Here is an 18,998-nt window from a genome sequence, read left to right on the forward strand (position 1 = left end):
GTTTTTAGACCCAGTCTTATTCTTCTGGGTAACGGCATAGTGCCTTTTTCTACAAAAGGGTCTCGTCTCCATCTTCATGGGACAGTGCAGTGTTGATTTTGACAGGAAATTTTGATTTAGTTTTAGTCATAGTCTTTTGAATAAAATTCAATTTAGTTTTAGTCATATTTTATTCATCTGAAATGTTTTATTTTTTGTCTAGTTTTAGTCGACTAAATATCATAAGATTATAGTCGACTAAAATGTATTTTGGCTGATTTTACACTTGGTTGCATGCTGAAAATTGCCGATCAACAATCTGTGTAGCTCTGCTATTTTCAGAGTACAACACCCAAGTGCAACCAAACATCAAATGACTTGTCCTTGAGTTCTACTGGATCTCTTCTCCACTAGTTCCTTCCTAACATTTTAGTCAATATATTTAGTCTTAGTTTTAGTCATCGTTTTTATTTAGTTTTCATCAGTGAAAAAAGATAGTCGACAAACATTTTTTGTCAGTTTTAGTCGACAAAATCAACACTGGGACAGTGTCATGATTAGGGTCCTTCCTCCTCAGTCCGCAGGAACTTGGGCTGTTCCAAGGCATATCAATCTTCATTCTTCAGTTAGTAAAAACATAACTTTACAACAGGAGCTTTATAGACTAGGTTAAATATATTTAAAGGGAAACCATTCAAATACAGCACACATGGGCAACATACGGCCCGGGGGCCGGACCCGGCCCTTTGACCATTTCAATCCGGCCCGCCAAGTCATAAAAAATAAAAAAACTGCCCCCCCCCCTCAAAAAAATAATACAAAAATCTACATTTTAAAAGGCTGCCATATGTTACTGGTTTTGAGACAAATGAATTTCACTCGAATTAATAGTAATTCATATTTGTCATTTGAGTACATACGTACCTGCATTCCTCCATCCGTATGTACTCAAATGTTTTATGTTTATCATGTAACAGTGAAACAGTCTGCCGTGAATCCATATATAATGAATTCAATGTGAATGCAATGTGTTTTATCAGTGACCTATGGAGTGGTGCATATTAGATAAGATGAGATACCGCATTGACGTGGATTGTTTTATGTAATCTTTTCATTGTAATCTCGTACAGAGTACACCTGAGTGATACAAAAAGAAAAAGAAAGATCAACATTTTGGTGATGAACATTCTTGTTGTGAAAGCAAGGACCTTATTCTAAAGTAGTCTGGATGTCTACCAAATTCATGTACTTTTAACATCATTCAGCACTATGTGTTTCAAGTTTAAATTCAATTGTACAATGTATGGCCCTTCACTCATTTTATCAAAGTCAGTATGGCCCTCTGGAAATAAATGCTGCCCACCCCTGAAATACAGCAAAGAAAGTAAAATAAAAGATGCATGTGTTCACTAGGGGTAGAGTGGCCAGTATAGCGGCTAAGGTTCCCAGTTCGATCCCGGGCTCCCCCAGAGTCAGTGTCGAAGTGTTCTTGAGCAAGACGCTGAACCCCTAATTGCTCCCGATGAGCAGGTTGGTGCCTTCTATGGTTTCCTCCGTCATCGGTGTGTGAATGTGTGTGAATGGGTGAATGTAATGCAATATCTATAACTGGATTCTGCACAGTGCGTAAATAAACATACCAGAGGATCTACAAGCTCACAATGCGTCGCATCGCAAAGCATTGTGAGCTTGTAGATCTGCTATTTTCAAAATAATTGAAAACTTCTGAAAGGGGACATTCTGCATAATGAGTACTTTTACTTTTGGTACTTTAAGTACATTTTGATACCAATACTTTTGTACTTTTACTTAAGTAAATTTTGAATCCCGGACTTTTAATTGTAACAGAGTATTTCTACATTGCAGTATTGATACTTTTACTTAAGTAAAACAGTTGAGTACTTTCTCCACCACTGGTGTCAAGTGTCAACCTGTCAGTCTGAAGCATGCAGTGAGTGAGCTCACCCACATACAGCCCCCGTCTCACGAAGGGGAAGCGCCATCGTGTGGCGAAAACTGCAATATGTTTTTTTCCTCTCAAACTGTGAAATCACTGCTTATTTCCTGGTACAAACATGGCTCTGACTCTTGAGTCCTATACATGCAAAATATACATGATAAAAACCAAACAAAATTGACCATACATCAGTGTGCGTCGCACCTGCACCTTCTCAAGTCATTACAATAGCATAACCCGGCATACACAATATTTTCAGAGTTAAATAAACTCCGAGAGTGCAGAAATGGAACCAAATGCAAATGGAGTTCCATTTCTGCAATCTTGGAGTTAGAAATAACCAGTGGTGTAAAGTAATTAAGTACATTTACTCAAGCACTGTACTTAAGTACAATTTTGAGGTATGCTTTTACTTCTACTCCACTACATCTGAGGAAAATATTGTATTTTTACTCCACTACTTACACTAAACATACATTAACCACTTATGTTCTATATATATTTCGGCTATTTGATTTGATTTGATTCTGCATAATGAGTACTTTAACTTTCGGTATATTTTGATGCCAAAATTGCACTTTTACTGAAGTGAATTTTGATTTCAGGACTTTTACTCGAAATGGAATATTTTTACATTGTGGTATTGATACGTTTACTTAAGTTAAAAATTGGAGTACTTTTTTACACCACTGGAAAACACCCCTGCTCGTGTGGCATGACTTCATGGTGGACAGCTTCGTGTGAGTGTGCGTGACAGTGACAGTGTGTGTGTGCGCGCCCCTCCTCCCTGCAGAAAGCCAAACAAATTGAGTAATAGAGTAACCGTTCAGAAACCGCTATCCGAGTGAGACGCGCGTTGAGCGAACCTCCACCAGAACCATGACCGTGGAGCGAATATTCGATGAGCTTGGACATTTTAAAAGGTACTCCAAATATTGTATTTTTGTCTAATATTGATCGTATCTTTATAATGAGTTCCACGTCCACCACATATTTTTCCTTCCCCCACTTGGCACTCGATCCCCCTTTCCAAGAATGGTGGTATTTTTAGATATTCACTTTTCTTTTAAGAATAAATCACATACTGCTTTTGTAATCGTTTCTGTTAATCTACTACTCTGACTTGGAATAGTAGACAACATTTTTAGTTCACCATAACAGTTATTCGGTGGACGTGGAATTTTGTTCGACCCCACATTGTGACTTGTTTTCTAAAGTACGAGGCTCGCCCCTTGGCTTTCCCACTATTTGTGTTGGAAGATAAGCTTGTTTGAACTTGGAATGCTGTATCACTGCATCAGTTATAGCATAATATTAGGAGGGGGGAATAATCGGAAGAAAATGTTTGATTTAGTATGAAGAATGTTTACACATGATGCAGGCGTGTTGCAAGCAAACCTACCACAGTTGTACTGGCTACCATAACTGACAGTGGTGGAAAAAGTAGGCTACTCATATTGTTTTACTTAGCCTACTGTAAGTAAAAGTATCAATACTGCAATGCACAAATACTCTGTTACAAGTAAAAGTCCGGAATTGAATATTTACTTGAGTAAAAGTACAAAAGTATTGGCATCAAAAAGTAGGCTACCAAAAGTAAAAGTACTCGTTATGCAGAATGTCCCATTTCACAAGTTCAAAATGTATTGAACAATCTTTTGAAAATATCTTATCTACAAGATCACAAGAAGTATTATGAGCTTGTAGATCTGCTATTTTCAAATGACTGAAATGTATTTAGGGCTGAAGTGGTTAATGTACTGTATGTTTTGTGATAATGATCAAAATCTACAAAGTAACTAAAGTTTTCAAATACTTGTAGTGGAGTAAAAATGTGCCTAAAATATCTGCCTCTGAGATGTAGTGGAGACTGTGGCGTAGAAGTAAAAGTACTGAAATTGGAAACGCTCCAGTAATGTACAAATTCCTCAAAAGCGTACTTTATACAGTACTTGAGTAAATGTACATAGTTACTTTACGCCACTGTGAACTGGCTACTTGTCCGTCTGTTTTCCATCAACTGATTGACTGAACCGTCCCTCTCCTCTCTACTCCTCCAGGTTCCAGGCCTGTCTGTACTTCTCAGCGGTCTTCCAGGCTGTAGCCTGTGGGATCCACTACCTTGCGTCCGTGTTTCTCGTGGAGACGCCAAACTTTGTGTGCGGCGCGCCCCAGAACATCACCGACGTCCTGTATGGAAACATCACGGGCTCGAGTCTCCAGGAGGTCCTACCGATGTTCCGAGTGGGCAATAAAACACCCATCGTGGTCAGGACGGCCACCGGTGACCAGTGGGAGTTAAGTCGCTGCCGACGCGCTTTGCGCATCGCGCCGTCGGGCTTCGCGTATGACTTTGATGGCAACAAGACGGTGACGGCTTGCGATCAGGACTTTACCTATGATCACAGTGAAGTGTACCAGAGCATCGTGACGGAATGGGACCTGGTGTGTGAGAGGGAATGGCTGGCCAAGGCGACCCAGCCCACCTTCATGCTGGGCGTGCTGATCGGTGCACTGGTGTTTGGGGACATTGCCGACAGGTAAGGCTTAGATTAATGTCATTAATAAGGACAATAATGGAAGGGGTCGTGGTATAATGCAGTGGTTCTCAACCTGTGGGTGATTATTTGGGGGGGTCCCCATATGACAGTGTACAGTAGCCATGGTTCACATGACGCTCGTCTGTCACAAGCGTCATGGCGCTACTTGTTCCCGTTTTTAGATTTGTTTTACATTTACAACCAGTACATCTACATAAACGTTCAGATTTCAAATATAAAGTGCTGACCCCCCGGCCACGGATGTTACAAGTTAAAGCGCCTGGGTCTAAGTACCCATATCTTCCGTATTGTTCAATAAAATCATTTTAATCCGATCGGTGGATATTTTTTAAATAATGTATGAGAGTGCAATACACCTCCCAACCGATAGAGGCGCGCAGTTGAAAGCATATGAAAAACAAAAAAAAAGAAAATGGTTGGCGATCGGATTAAAAAGCTTTTTATTGAACAATACGGAAGATACGGGTACTTAGACCCGGGCGCTATAACTTGTAACATCCGTGGCCGGGGGGTCAGCACTTCATATTTGAAATCTGAACGTTTATGTAGATTTACTGGTTGTAAATGTAAAATATAAAAAAAACAGGAACAAGTAGCGCCATGACTGTCACGGTATGACAGTCATGTTTCAGGGCTAACAGTGAAGTGACAATTTAAGGACTTTGAAGACCTTTTTAATACCAAAAAGAATGGCCATTACAGCATCAAAAGTAATCAACAAACTATACTATGAAACCTTGAAACTCAAACATTGGCCAAATTGTCAAATAATATAAGAAAGAAGCAAAACATTTTGAATTTTTTGTCTAATATTGATCGTATCTATCTCACGTGTTGTGAGCTTGTAGATCTGCTATGGGGGCGGGGGGTCACGGCCTGAAAAGGTTGAGAACCACTGGTATAATGGCTGAACTGAAGTCGCCTGTGATCCAAGACCGCAGTCCCAGAAAGCACATTGAGTGTAACACTGACCAGGGTGTCCAGTTAGAAAAGTGGAATATTCTGGCGACTGGCCTTGGCTAAAGAGCTGGATGGCACACTGACTGGACACTGGGGGGGATGGGTCAATATGCTCTCTCTCTCTCGCTCTTTCAATGTGAACAGCTGAGAAGGTGTACATTATAAAGCCCTGAACACTCACGCAGGTGTTTAAGTGACTCTTGCTGTGCATGTGCTGACAATTTAAAGATGTCACAAAAACAGCTATGGGCAGAAATATGAATAAGGTAAATTGGCCTGCCCTAAGAGGTCCAACAAAACGTGTGAGGGAACTGTCAATCAGCCAGAGTAAGTGAAAACATGTGTATGAGTGTTTAGGGCTATAGAAGGTTAGAGTTGGACTAAGGTGGTGGGAGGATAAAGATAGCAGTAATGAACTATGCTGGTTAGGTTAAACGTCCTCTGACGCTGGGTCAGCTTGCTGACATAACCCAACACATTATCACTCTCCCAACTTACCTAATACTGTTGCTTGGTCAAGTGCCCCAGGTGCCACTTTCCAACACAGTGATTGCCTTCTAGCATCTCTATTTGGGATGCAGCAGTGCCTCAGTATACTTCTATAGAAGTGGTTTATGTCAGTGGTTCTCAAACCTTTTCATGTCAAGGACCCCCAAATTGACACTTATTAGCCCGCGGACCCCCATTTGAGAAGATAAGCCAGGGACCCCCGTAAGAGAAGATACGGCTGTAGCAGCGATTCTCAATCATTGTAATTTAAGGACCCCCCCAGTTTGATGTGCATTAGGCTACAGACCCCCATTTAATGGCATTTCTATCTCTGGGACCCCAATTCATATTGTAACATCAATGTTAATTTAACTCTGAGAGTGTACAAATGGAATCACATGGACCGGTTCCATTTGTACACTCTCAGAGTTACAGACCCATAAGGGTCCATTTGGTTCCTATAAATCATTTAGCTGGGGACCCCCTGGTATCCCCTCAAGTACCCCCGGGGGTCCCCGGACCCCACTTTGAGAACCAATGGTTTATGTACAACTATGACGGTTTCATTATATGACGTTTCAGTTAAAAGCAGTACTTTGGAAATGTAGCCTATATTTTGGGCTACACTTACACATTCAGTACTGTATATCTGCCACATTTCTTTACATCATATTTTATGCATTTTTATCCTCGTAAGCACGTCTTCAGCATCAGTAAATCTATGTTGTAATCACTCTGTTCATTTGCTACATGGATTTTGGATTGCATGGGGAGGGTATTTTAAAATGCTCGGTCATGTACATATACAATGCCGTCATATCTGATGTCAATGTTATTGTATCTGTTCATTTGCCATGAGTTAACACGATTAAACTGGTGTGAATGGATAATATTAGACTACAAACTTTCCATGACTGTTCAAGAACAATGGCATCGCTTAAGCAATGTCACACAGAGTTGGAGACTGACAATGGACTCTTTTCACAGAAACCTCTTTGACAGGTAATTGCAGCTGAAAGTTGTGTTTCTGGTTGTGTTTTATGTGTTACTGTCTGCCAGCATGGACAGCTCATGTACCTTTCATGTCATGCTGTTACACAGAAACACCCGTAACAATACAAATCTTGAGTCTTGGAACTTGGCTATTTCCAAACATTTGAGTGGGGACATATGGACTGTGTCTGATGATGTTTGATAAGTTCACAAGAACACAAGTGCAGACAAGTACAGTTATTGAGAAAAGGCCAATGTTTGGTATTACAGAGCAACATTTCCTAGCTCATTCATTGGACAGATGGACACATTTCAAAGCATAAAGCAAGTGGCAACACAGACACAAATGGATAAATACAAGAAAAGCGGAACCCGTTTCTAGTATTTCTTTTGTCTTTGCGACCACAGTCAGTTATGGTTTGAGAGGCAACTCCTTTCTCTCTCCTCCAAAATGCTTCATCTCCATGTGAGTCACGTGGCAAAGCAAAGAAATCCATTGCCAATTCATTTTCATATGGGTTGCCAATTTCGTCCAATCGGCAGAGAGAACCTATTCATCAGCTTCAATTTTATAGTGTTAAATTTCCAGTTCCAATTTTGAAGAAAAAAAAACTCCATACCAATACTATTGGAATATAGAGCTTATTTTAAAGGTAGAGTAAGTGCTATTCCTTTGTTAAAATAAGTGTTAAATAACTGTATATTCCCAATAGTAATCATTGCTATATAGTGTTTTTTTTTTCAGGGGTCTCTCCAGCTTTTTGATAAACAGAAAATGCATTTTCAGGTGGAAAATGATGACAAAGAAATGAGCAGACAAATTGGAACTGGAACACTATCAAATTGAAGCTGATGGGTACTCTCTCCTGACTCGTTGAACATTTGCAACCTGAAAATGTATTTTCTGTATATCAAATATCTGGAGAGATGGGGCACACTTGTTATTGAACAAACACCCTATAGCAATGAATACTATCAGAATATAGTGCTTTAACCTTTTCACAACATTTTGTTTTGACCAAAAAAAAATATCACTTACCCTACCTTTTAAAAAAAGAAGGAAACTTCATCCACCATATGCAACTGTAAAATGCAATGTCCACATCATAATCTTGGGCACTTCACAGCCTGAACACTATTATATTGCACTGTTGCAGAACTCACCTCACTGGCAGGAAGTCAAGGATTTCCTTTGGTTTGCCATTGGCGCTCAAATGTCCCACTCCAAATACAAGTGTAACTGTAACATAAAACAGTGACTTGTTCAATGGATTGAAAACATGTCAGCCTAAAAAGTATGTCAACTGTACTCACTAAATCTGTATTGTCTGTTTGTCTGTCTCTCAGGGTTGGCCGTGTGAGGATTCTTAATATCACCAGTCTGTGTCAGTTTGCATTTGGAGTATGTGTGGCTTTCAGCGGAAACTACTACGTGTTTGTAGTGCTACGTTTCCTCCTTGCCATGGTGAGTAACTTGTGTTTATTATGAGTGTGTACATGCACGTGATGTAGGTTGCGGGACAAGGTTGACGCCAGGAGAGAAAATGACAAATTGAGAACATGTGGAGAGGTATGAGGGAAAGGCAGTATAGGTAGAGCCATGTAAAGAGAGAGTTGTGACAACAACGTGATGAACGTAGACCTCAGATAGTTTCAGTTAACATGTTAAATTGATTCAGATGTACTTTTGATATAATCAGATTATAAAAGTGCATCACAAAAGCTTTATTCTTCTGCAACTCTACTGTGCTACTAGTGTTTGCTGTTAACTTCAGGGAACCATTGAGATGCTCCACGATCTGCCAGTTGTCGCAAATCTTTACATGGGTCAGATTATAGGCAAAAAGGCTCAGTTATCCACTCCGCCCCTCCCCCTGGCTGGGGCCCGGAAGACTCCCAAAGCCTCTCACCTTTTTCTTTGTGCCTTTTTCAGTCGCCCTCTATAAGGATATGTTAGACTTTATAAACATGTCTTTAACATATCCGTGATACAAATGCCAAAATGTGCCACTGCGATTCAATAAAATGTAAAGCTTATAATGGCCAGACTTTGAGTAAGGGAACGGAACACTCTCACAGACATTGAGTAGAACGATGAAACACACAGGAATCGTAATTTGCACTGTGGCAACTTTGGTCATGAATCCATGAACAACACGATGCACACAAATCATGGATATGAGATCCTTCAGAGCTCTACAGTTGTTTCATTGCTTCACTCTATCTCTTGACTCTGTTTCCACTGCTCCCCCCTCCTTCTGTGGCGTACAGCTGTTGTTTTTCACATAGACTCAGACACTCTGAGAACCCCCTTACCACACACACGTGTGCACCACCGGAGTTCGATTTGCTGGGGGATGGTGGGGGATTCCATGCCTCTGCTTTTGATATACCCCCTCTGCGGCATAAATCTTTATGGCCGGTGGGGATACGTTTTAATCTACAAGTTTACAACACGTCGTAATGCAATGCATTGTGAGCTTATTTAGCCACTATTTTGATGATAACATAAGAAGTATAAGGAGTACTTTGCCCCAAAATGACCATTTTTCCCCAATCAATCAATTGATCACCCTTTGAATGTGGTCCATCCAGCATCTTAACTGAATAAATGGGTTAACATTACTGAGAACTTAAACTGACCCTGCAGTTGTTTTCCTCTATCCACCCCCCCCCCCCCCCCCCCCTCTCTCTCTCTGTCTCGTCTCTTTTCCTCCCATGGGAAGGTTTCCAGTGGCTACCTGGTGGTGGTGTTTGTTTATGTGACGGAGTTCACCGGCATCAAGGTGCGCACATGGACCTCCATGCACGTGCACGCAGCCTTCGCTGTGGGCATCATGGTAGTGGCCCTGACTGGTTACCTGGTGCGCGTCTGGTGGATCTACCAGATCATCCTCTCCATCTGCACCTCGCCCTTCCTGCTCTTTTGTTGGAAATTCCCAGAGACCCCTTTCTACCTCATGACCAAGGGACGCATCCAGGAGACCCAGGAGCTGCTGGACAGGATAGCCCGCTTCAATGGCCTGGAGTGCACGCTGAGGGCGGAGGATCTCCTGGAGCCAGAGGAGCAGAGCGCCAAGGCCCTGCTGGAGAAGACGGCGGACGGCAATCCGCCGAAGCCCGAGAAGAAGTTGTCCATCCTGGACCTGTTCGGCAGTTGGAGAATGGCGGGTCGCACGTGCACCGTCTGGGCCATCTGGTTCATCGGCAGTCTGGGCTACTACGTCTTCTCCCTGGGCTCGGTAAACCTCGGAGGAAACCAGTACATCAACCTCTTCCTGGCAGGTGGGTTTGTGTGTGCATGTGTGTGTATTGTATTTGTGTATGTATACAGTCAAATCCTCAGTGTTCATTTATGATTTTAAATTCTAGTTTTGCAACCAATTAGCCAGCATAGTTATTTGGTAAATTAATAGTTATTAAAATAACTATAGCTCCCAAGTTTAACCACTTTCAACCTGGCGTACCTGCTTTGTCATTACAGGCAACATTTTACCCACAATTTCCAAAAATGACAAATCTACAAGCTTATTGCATCACAATGCGTTGTGATGCAATATGAACTGAGACAGGGAATGTCGACAGTTTCGGTGTTGACAGCCTTTTTATTGTCCGTGTGAACAGATTGAGACCCACAGTGCAGACTTGGGCTATAAATAGGAATTGTCTGTGTGTCTTGGGGTAGAAACCGGCCATGAATTGTTTTTAAGTAGCCTAATTTATCTAATAACTAAGTTGCCTGTTTCGCTGTAAACGATTAATCCTGTCACTTGTTAGCTTGGCCTGTTCACGGAGCTGAACTGTTTTAAAGCTATGTATAACTGGACAACCTCAGTTTTAAATATACAGCAGTACGCCCTGTTCACAATGGTTATGCTGTTGTGAGATATTGAAGTGATTTAGGTCAGCTGCCAAATGTTCCCAGCTGTCCCCCCAGATAGAATGTCATTGTATTACTGTACCACTGCCATGGTAACCTCTGACCGCCGGTTCTTGTTATTGGCTGTTTCCAGGTGCAGTGGAGATTCCCGCGTATCTGGTTGGCTGTTACTTAATGGACCGAGTCGGCAGGAAGAAGACTTGTGCCCCTGCACTCCTGCTGGCTGGGGTTGCATGCATGCTCATCATCGTGGTGCCTGCAGTATGTATATACTGTGTTTGTGTTTGTGTGTGTGTGTGTGTGTGTGTGTGTGTGTGTGTGTGTGTGTGTGTGTGTGTGTATACTGTACGTTTGTGTAGGAGAGTTGCAAATGACTTTAAATCAGTATCACTAATAGAGTTGAATTATTTAAACTCCAAGATTAGATGGAAAAGATGGTTTGGTTGTAAAAAAAAACAATCCCCGTCCAGTCAACACCCAAAGAAAGGAGAGTCAGACACCGGTATGTCCAAAAATGATCAGGCTGTATTGCTGAGCGTGTACACGGAGACAGTACAAGTTACAGACAAGAACATAAAATCACACACTAATGATTCAATAACAAACAATAGTATGTATACACAGTTGGACTTCAATGACATCAGACATAGGTGTATCCTCATTATTGGCTAAGACCCTCAAACATAGGCAGGGCCGGAATGAGACCAAAATTCAGCCACTGGCCCAGCGGCCCACAAATGCCTGGTACGCCAAATGGCCAGTCCGCCGCTGGACATAGGATGGAGTCGGATGAGATGTACAGGCGTCTGGCTGTCATAATAATAAGTTGCTGTTCATCTTATGGTGTCCTTGTGTACCATTCTGGTTCCATAAACAAGTTGTTCCTTCAATATCATAGGGACATGTGCCCGGTTTTATCTGTGACAGGATGACAGCTAACAAAGGGAATTAGTGACAAATAATTACATATCCCGGTCATACAGAGATACAGGTCATCATACAGAGATACAGTTAACACATCATTTGACATTAAATCACAAAGCGTTGACCAAGTTTACTGATTGGAAACATATGGGTCAAATAACTCTAACAATCACGATTATTTGGATTTTGATTAATGAACGATTATTCAAGAAAATAGTGAAAATAGCAGATCTTCAAGCTCTCAATGTGTCGCAATGCGTTGGGTTGTGAGCTTGTACTGTAGATCGGCCATTGTCACTATTTTTGGACGCCGCTATTGTTCAACAAAGTATAATACAGGGTTAAGTGGTTTATCGGACTTAATCGATTTAGTAGATTATAAAAAAATATATTCGTTTTTTTTGTGTCGATTCGTTGACATAAGAAATTTCTTATTATCAAAAATAAAATAATAAAAGATAATTGTCCAGCCCAGTACATTTCCAAATAATTTGAATAGCATCTAAATTTGTTTCTAAGTGGTATTCTGCAAATCTGTGTGTGTGTGTATGTGTGTTCTGTGCTCTGACCTATATGATTACCACTCAGTGTGTTGGCATAGAGCCAATAATGAATGTCCAAACAAATATGACCTTTGACACTGGAGAAGACCTTTGTAATTAATTCCCAAGAGTTAACCTTCAGAGTCAAACACTCAAGTTGTTTAGAGGTAGTGGTGTTTAGTGAGCTAGTGGTGATAAAGGGAGAAGGGATGTTGTAAAATGTCAGCAATTTGCACCACTGCTCCCCCCTCCCCCCTTCTTATAGTTCTCAACAGGCCTGAGTAAAAATTAAGGCCCGGCCCTAACTGGGCCGCCCCGAACAATTACCATAATTTTAGGCCTGAAAACCTGAGAAACCCGAAAAAGTGTCGTTGTGTGCTTAATGTCCTCAAAGTCACGCATCCAACAAGCTTTGAACTGAGCAGATCGGACCTTCCGTTCCAGAGAGAATGGCCAAAACATCTTGAAAACTGCCACTTTCACCAGTTTTTATTTTATAACACGGGTTAGGAAGGTCGGACGGCGACGAACTAGATATCTGGGTAAAGTTCACTTTGAGTTGCATCCAACGCATCCACTGCCATTTCCGTCGGCCTTACCGTACGGCCACAAGGGGCAGTTGAAATTTATTTTTGGGGGGAAACAGATTTTCTTTCCCTTTTTTTTTCGGAACCCGAGGCTCAGCTCGGCCCGACCAATTAGTATAAATCTTCTTCCTGGTCCAGCCCGAAAACGCCGGGTCGGGTAGAATTTGATTATCTACTCCTTCTCTGCTGTCAATATGACAATGTCAATAACCTTTCAAGGAATCTGCACGCTCCTGATAGTTTTGATCTACAGTGGCATAGCAAGGCTCTAGCTGAGTATTTTTAGCCTGTTATTGCGTCAGCCTATCTTGAGTGCTTTCAGCTGTGTCTAAATTGCTGTTCATATGCTTTACAGTATGTGTTCCCCCCCCCCCTCCTCTGTATATTCAGTGTGTTTGCTTTTCAGCATGTATCTGATAAGGCTAGGCTGTAATGAGCCCAATGTAATGGGCACATGACGAAACACAAAGCAAGTGATCCCATTCTTGGCTTGACAGAGCCACAAGGAAACGTATGCATGAGATATACAGATGCAAATTTAAACACGAGGAATAAAAATGGACATTTCATAGCAGAAAATGTTTAATTTTGATATATTAAATATTATTCTATGACATTTATTTATGGTTCCTGTGGCATGTAATACAGTATAAGAGACCTGCCATCAGCATGGCTAAATACCGTATATAGACACAGGTAGGGATGTACTGTAATTCACTGACCCAGTGAACACCGCAAACACGTTAAAACACAGATTTGGTTCGCCAGTGGTCTAAAAATACATGCTGCGAGTAGGAATAGAGCAGGAGTGGGTACCATTTTGACATTTAAGCGCTGTGTACTGACCAGTGCTGGCAAGGTCTACAGGCCTGTGTCATGACAACACTCTCTGAATTATAGTCCTGCAGGTATGTGTGGGAAGAGTTGGAAGAGAGAGCGCGCGCACACACACACACACACACACACACACACACACACACACACACACACACACACACACACACACACACACACACACACACACACACACACACACACACACACACACACACACACACACACACACTTGCGTCTGCACAACTGGGAGGCCCGTACAGGGATGCTCATGTACAGGTGTGGTAGTGTTTTTTTGTTTGTTTTGTAGGGATTTTCTAGGTAATGAGAATCACACACTTCTCACGTGTCAGAAGCACACACTTCTCATTTACACATGGACCTGCTGCTTGCCAAGTGAATTAACAGCACGGCCTGGAATGGCAACCAGAAAGGGCAGGGGGATAAGTCAACAAACTGAGTATATGAATCCACGTGGAGTAGTTGTCCTTAGTAACCAGCAGGGGTTTATTATTTAGGTCAAAGAGATTGAAACTCCCGACACTGAAATAACATGGTGTCACTTTATTCTGCTTCTACAGGGAGAGTTCTCTCCCTTGTTTTATGTTTGACCTTTAATGGTGTCCTCAAGAGGCGCTGGGGGGACCCTGGATGATTCAGGGGGCCAGAGCTGGACAGGGGCCTGGGATCATGCCAGAGATTCCAGGCTAAAATACTCTTACTTGGCATCCGCAAAGCTCACCGATGGCAAGAATCCCGTCTACACATTACTTACTTTTTCCTTTTTCCTTCAGCCAGTTCCTTTTGTCCGAAATGTTGCAGATTTGGGGGTATTTTAACCAATTAACCCCAATCTAGATAGATAGATAATTTTATTTTTGTGTCCTGCACACAAAGTGCCCAAACCTCATGGGTTTATAAGACACCATTTTACGCTTATAGCATGTTTACAGTACACATAACAGTACACATTTACAGTATACATACACATGTACATTCAGTTACATCTCAGAATTATACAGAGTGTTCTGTCTTCTCTCCCAAGCTTGACAGATAAAATCTGCCACAACAAAAGCTCCTTTAACAAAACATATCTCTTAAGTTTTTCATAATCATCTAACTCAAGGAAATCACCACAAATAGAAGACATCTTACTAACAAATACCTCAATTTCAATGTCACCAAATTCACAAAACAAACAGTATCTCTCTTCCTCTGGAGTGGCATTAAACCTGCCAGTCTCCAGAGCTAATGGTAATGTTCCTGACTGTATTTGTGCACAGAGCGATCATTGTCTTTTGCTTAAATTATACTTCACATAAGGTTCTACAGTGTATCTGTCCTTTATGAGACAATAACTTTGCAACTGTCAATATACAGTACTGAGTCACCCAGGGGTCTATACTAGGCCCCCTTGGTTTTATCTCTACACTAAATATCTTTGCCGAAAATAGACGATCTACAAGCTCATAATGTGTAGTGTTATGACATGTTATGAGCTTGTAAATCTTGAAACATAATGGAGGACTTCACAAAGCCAAGGATATACTGGAGGCCTTAAAGCTTTCTTTACCAAATCCAACTTTTATAAAACGGTGGTTCTCAAACATTTTTATGTCAAGGACCCCCATGTATTTATCTGCGTTTGAACAGATTTTGTACCTGCAGGGACCCACATAAGAGAAGATTTGTCAACATTTTTCCAATAGTTTTGGGAAATAGCCCAAAAATAAACTAGGACTCAAGTGTTTAAACTGTTTCCATTTTGCTGGGGACCCTTTGGAGCCCCTTCAAGGACCCCTGGGGGTCCCTGTAAGCCACTTTACGAACCAGTGCTTATAAACGCTGCCAGCTGATGGTTGTTTCTCGTCATTGTGTGTTGCAGGACATTGAGGAGCTGGCCATCGTTCTCTGCATGACAGGGAAGTTTGCCGTGGCCATCGCTTTTGGCCTCATCTATCTGTACAGCTGTGAACTTTACCCTACCATCATCAGGTGAGTAACAAAAGAGACGCAGCTTCTTTTCTCTTTAGCGTCCTAAAGAGAAAAGAGGTGTAAGTTCATTACACTTTTAAAAATATTCATTAGAAAAGAAATTCAGAAATTGTAATTTTTCTTTTCTTCCAAATATAGTAAAAAATAGCAGATCTACAACCTCACAAGGTGAGATGCGTTGTGAACTTGTAGGTCGGCTATTTTCACTATTTTTGAAATGGGGCTGAAAAATGATTCATTCAGTTAATAAAACATCAACTGATGCACAAACTTGGACACATCATCAGTGTTGTTACCTGGAGTCACTGAGTGTTTCGGGTCTTGCAACAGACACCCTCCTCCAGGCGACCCGACCGAGGCTGATCAGACCCCGGGCCTGTGTCCAAGTGGCATGATATTGCCCCCACTGTCTCTAGGGGGTAGTTAGAGGCAGTGCTAATTGGGGGTTAGGGTTAGCCTGGTGCTAGCCAGACCGACAACACGGATCCACTCACACATGGCACTTTGTGAGTGAATCCACACCATCAGTCTGGCCGATGCCAGGCCAGGTTAGTTGAGATGTTGCAGCTGTTGGCGACACCAGGAGGCCCCACAGGCACTGTGGGTTGCCTCCGGGCCTGGCTCCTCCTTCGTCTGAACAGAAGTAGGGCATTTTCGGTGCGTTGTGTCATAAGCTGAAAAGGTTTGGGGACCCCTGTTACATAAACCTAAAAGCCAAACACTGAAAAGCTATACGTGTGCAAATGCATTCTGTTGTAAAATCTCTACCTGTAATCTAATCCATCTCATCAGGTCTCTGGCGGTGGGTAGTGGTAGCATGATGTGTCGTGTGGGCAGTGTGGTCGCTCCCTTCTGTGTCTACCTGTCTGAAGTATGGAAATACCTTCCTCAGGTACACTCACTCATTCATTCCTTTGTGTAACAACACATCATGGCAGATGTAGCATGTTGTGTTAATCAATACTGTTATCTGCTGTTGTGTTATTCAATACTATACAATAATATTCATTATTACATTATTACCTCTAAGACCATTTCTCATTCGTCCTCATCTGGCACAATGGCACTGATGTTTTTTTTATTTATTTTTGTTAAAAGGTTTAAAAAGTACTATATTCTGATAATCATTGCTACAGAGCATTTGTTCGGTCACAGGGGTCTCCCCAGCTCTTAAGTAAACAGAATATATGTACATTTTCAGGTAGGTGACAACATTTAAGCCAATCAGGAGAGAGTACTGAAACTGCATTTTCTGTTTAATAAAGAGCTGGAGAGACATGAAGACTCCTTTTACTGAACAAACACTCTATAGCAATGAGTACTATCAGAATATAGAGCTATTTAACTCTTATTTTAAACAAAGTAAGTCACTTACCCTACCTTTAACCACCTAAACTCTATACAGGTACTTATTAGAAAAGAGCAGGGATACGGCATTCAAGACTGGTAAAGCACAACGTTGTTAGAAGGTGCTCCATGGCACAACAGATGGCTAAATATGCTCTGGGTTACAAATATGTGTACAGAAACAATTCTGTTGTTCTTATTGATACTATTGATTAATTTAACGTATGCTTTTATTTTAAGATATTATTTACTTCCACTTTGAAATTGTACAATAAATAAAGTCTGGGGGGGTCACCAAAAAATTTCCCCCATAAAATAAGTTCTTGGTATAAAACCCATACTTTAATTAAATGCACAGCAGCTGCTGAGGTGGGTAGGGCTCTGGCACAAATCTATAGATTGAAATAGTATAGATAGATGAATAACAAGTAACCACTAGAGGTCAGCAAATATAATATCCATAGTTTACCTGGGTATACTTTGCCGCCTCCTTTTTCCCTCTACATGCTAAATAATCTCTTTGCCAAAAATAGCTGATCTACAAGCTTAAAACAACACGTCACCTTGTGAGCCTGTAGATTTGCTATTTTTGCTAAGTCTTTGCGTATTATGACATGCCCAGAATAGTGACCTTTAGGGTTAAAAATGTGTAAAAATGTTAAATTATGAAACTCAAACAACAATTCCTTTCTTGTGACTCCAACTATAGCTAATTGTGGGAATCCTCGCGTTCATCATTGGAATTCTGACTCTCATGTTGCCTGAGACCCTGGGCAAGCCCCTGACAAACACCATGGAGGAGGCGGAAGCCCTCGGTACAGAACCCAAGAAGAAGAGCTCAGCCCCTGTGGAGGATGGGTTGGTGTTGAACCAGCAAGAAACCAAGGCCTGAGATCTACAACAACAGGAGGACAGGGAGACAAACTGTGTAGAAAGAGTAGAAACTGAGAAAGAGAACGGAGGAAAATGCAAGGATGGAAAATGAAGGTGGCAAAAAAAAAAGGTGCTGAAAAGAACTTTATAACAACACTGACATTAATGGACTGTTGGGACAAACCGATAATTAGATCCGAAATTCTGATGTTTTTTTTTTGTAGTGGTTTGGACGTATTCATTCTGCAAAGTGACCTAATAGTTTAAGGCTGAAAGGCTGTCCAGACGTAGCAACACAGGAGCCACTGCATGGGCAATCAAACAAAATCAACAAATGTAATGTATTCGATGGACAATCCCTGGTCTGTGTGTCGATCTGTGTGTTGAAGGCCTGGGAGAGGCATATGGTATCCTACAGTGTATAGGGAATGAAGTGAGTGATGCCATAGCCAAAGTTATTCACAACTTAATTTAGCTTGAAGCATTTGACTACATTTGAGAACAGCTTTGTTCTTCAGCTTTTTGTAGTACATAGGCTATTTGTCTTTAATTATTCTTCTCAAAGGTAATGTTATTCGACACACAAATATGTTCACACATATTATGCAAATATACAGAATGAAATGCATACGCTATTTCCATTTCCAGTTTATCTAGAGGATTTTCATCATTGCATTTAGATCGTCTTTTTTTTATTATCTCAGGGCATCTACCTTTTGTATTTCACTGTGAAACTATATTATCTGTAGTACTTTTTGTATTAAAGTGCTTTGGACATTTTGCATTCTGTAAAGTGACCAATAGTTAAGGGCTGAAAAGCTCTCCATATGTACCTCTGTCACTCAGTGATGCATACTTTTTAATTCCATCTTGAAAAGATAAACGTGTGCATGTGTGTGTGTGTGTGTGCGCATGTGTGTGTGTGTGTGTGTGTGTGTGTGTGAGAGCGCATGTGTGATTTTTAGTATATATACATGTGTTCAATAAGAAGTAAAGTTACGGATTATGCTAAAGTTTCAAGGGTCTCCTGTGCATTCAGGGTGCTTTGGACCAAAGACAGGAATACAAACAAAATAT

General features: G+C 41.3%; 1 protein-coding gene across 1 annotated transcript; it reads left to right on the forward strand.

The window, feature by feature from the left end:
• Positions 1–2,742: 2,742 nt before the first annotated feature.
• Positions 2,743–18,701, forward strand: slc22a16 (solute carrier family 22 member 16). The gene is made up of 8 exons (XM_084083470.1): positions 2,743–2,859; positions 3,997–4,476; positions 8,287–8,404; positions 9,666–10,224; positions 10,953–11,080; positions 15,592–15,701; positions 16,494–16,593; positions 17,758–18,701. Exons 1-8 carry the CDS (start codon positions 2,816–2,818, stop codon positions 17,938–17,940), a joined length of 1,722 nt encoding a protein of 573 aa, XP_083939596.1. The 5' UTR covers positions 2,743–2,815; the 3' UTR covers positions 17,941–18,701.
• The last annotated feature ends 297 nt before the right edge of the window (positions 18,702–18,998 follow it).

The sequence above is a fragment of the Gymnoscopelus microlampas genome, assembly GCF_963454915.1.
Source record: "Gymnoscopelus microlampas genome assembly, chromosome: 16".
NCBI lineage: Eukaryota > Metazoa > Chordata > Actinopteri > Myctophiformes > Myctophidae > Gymnoscopelus > Gymnoscopelus microlampas.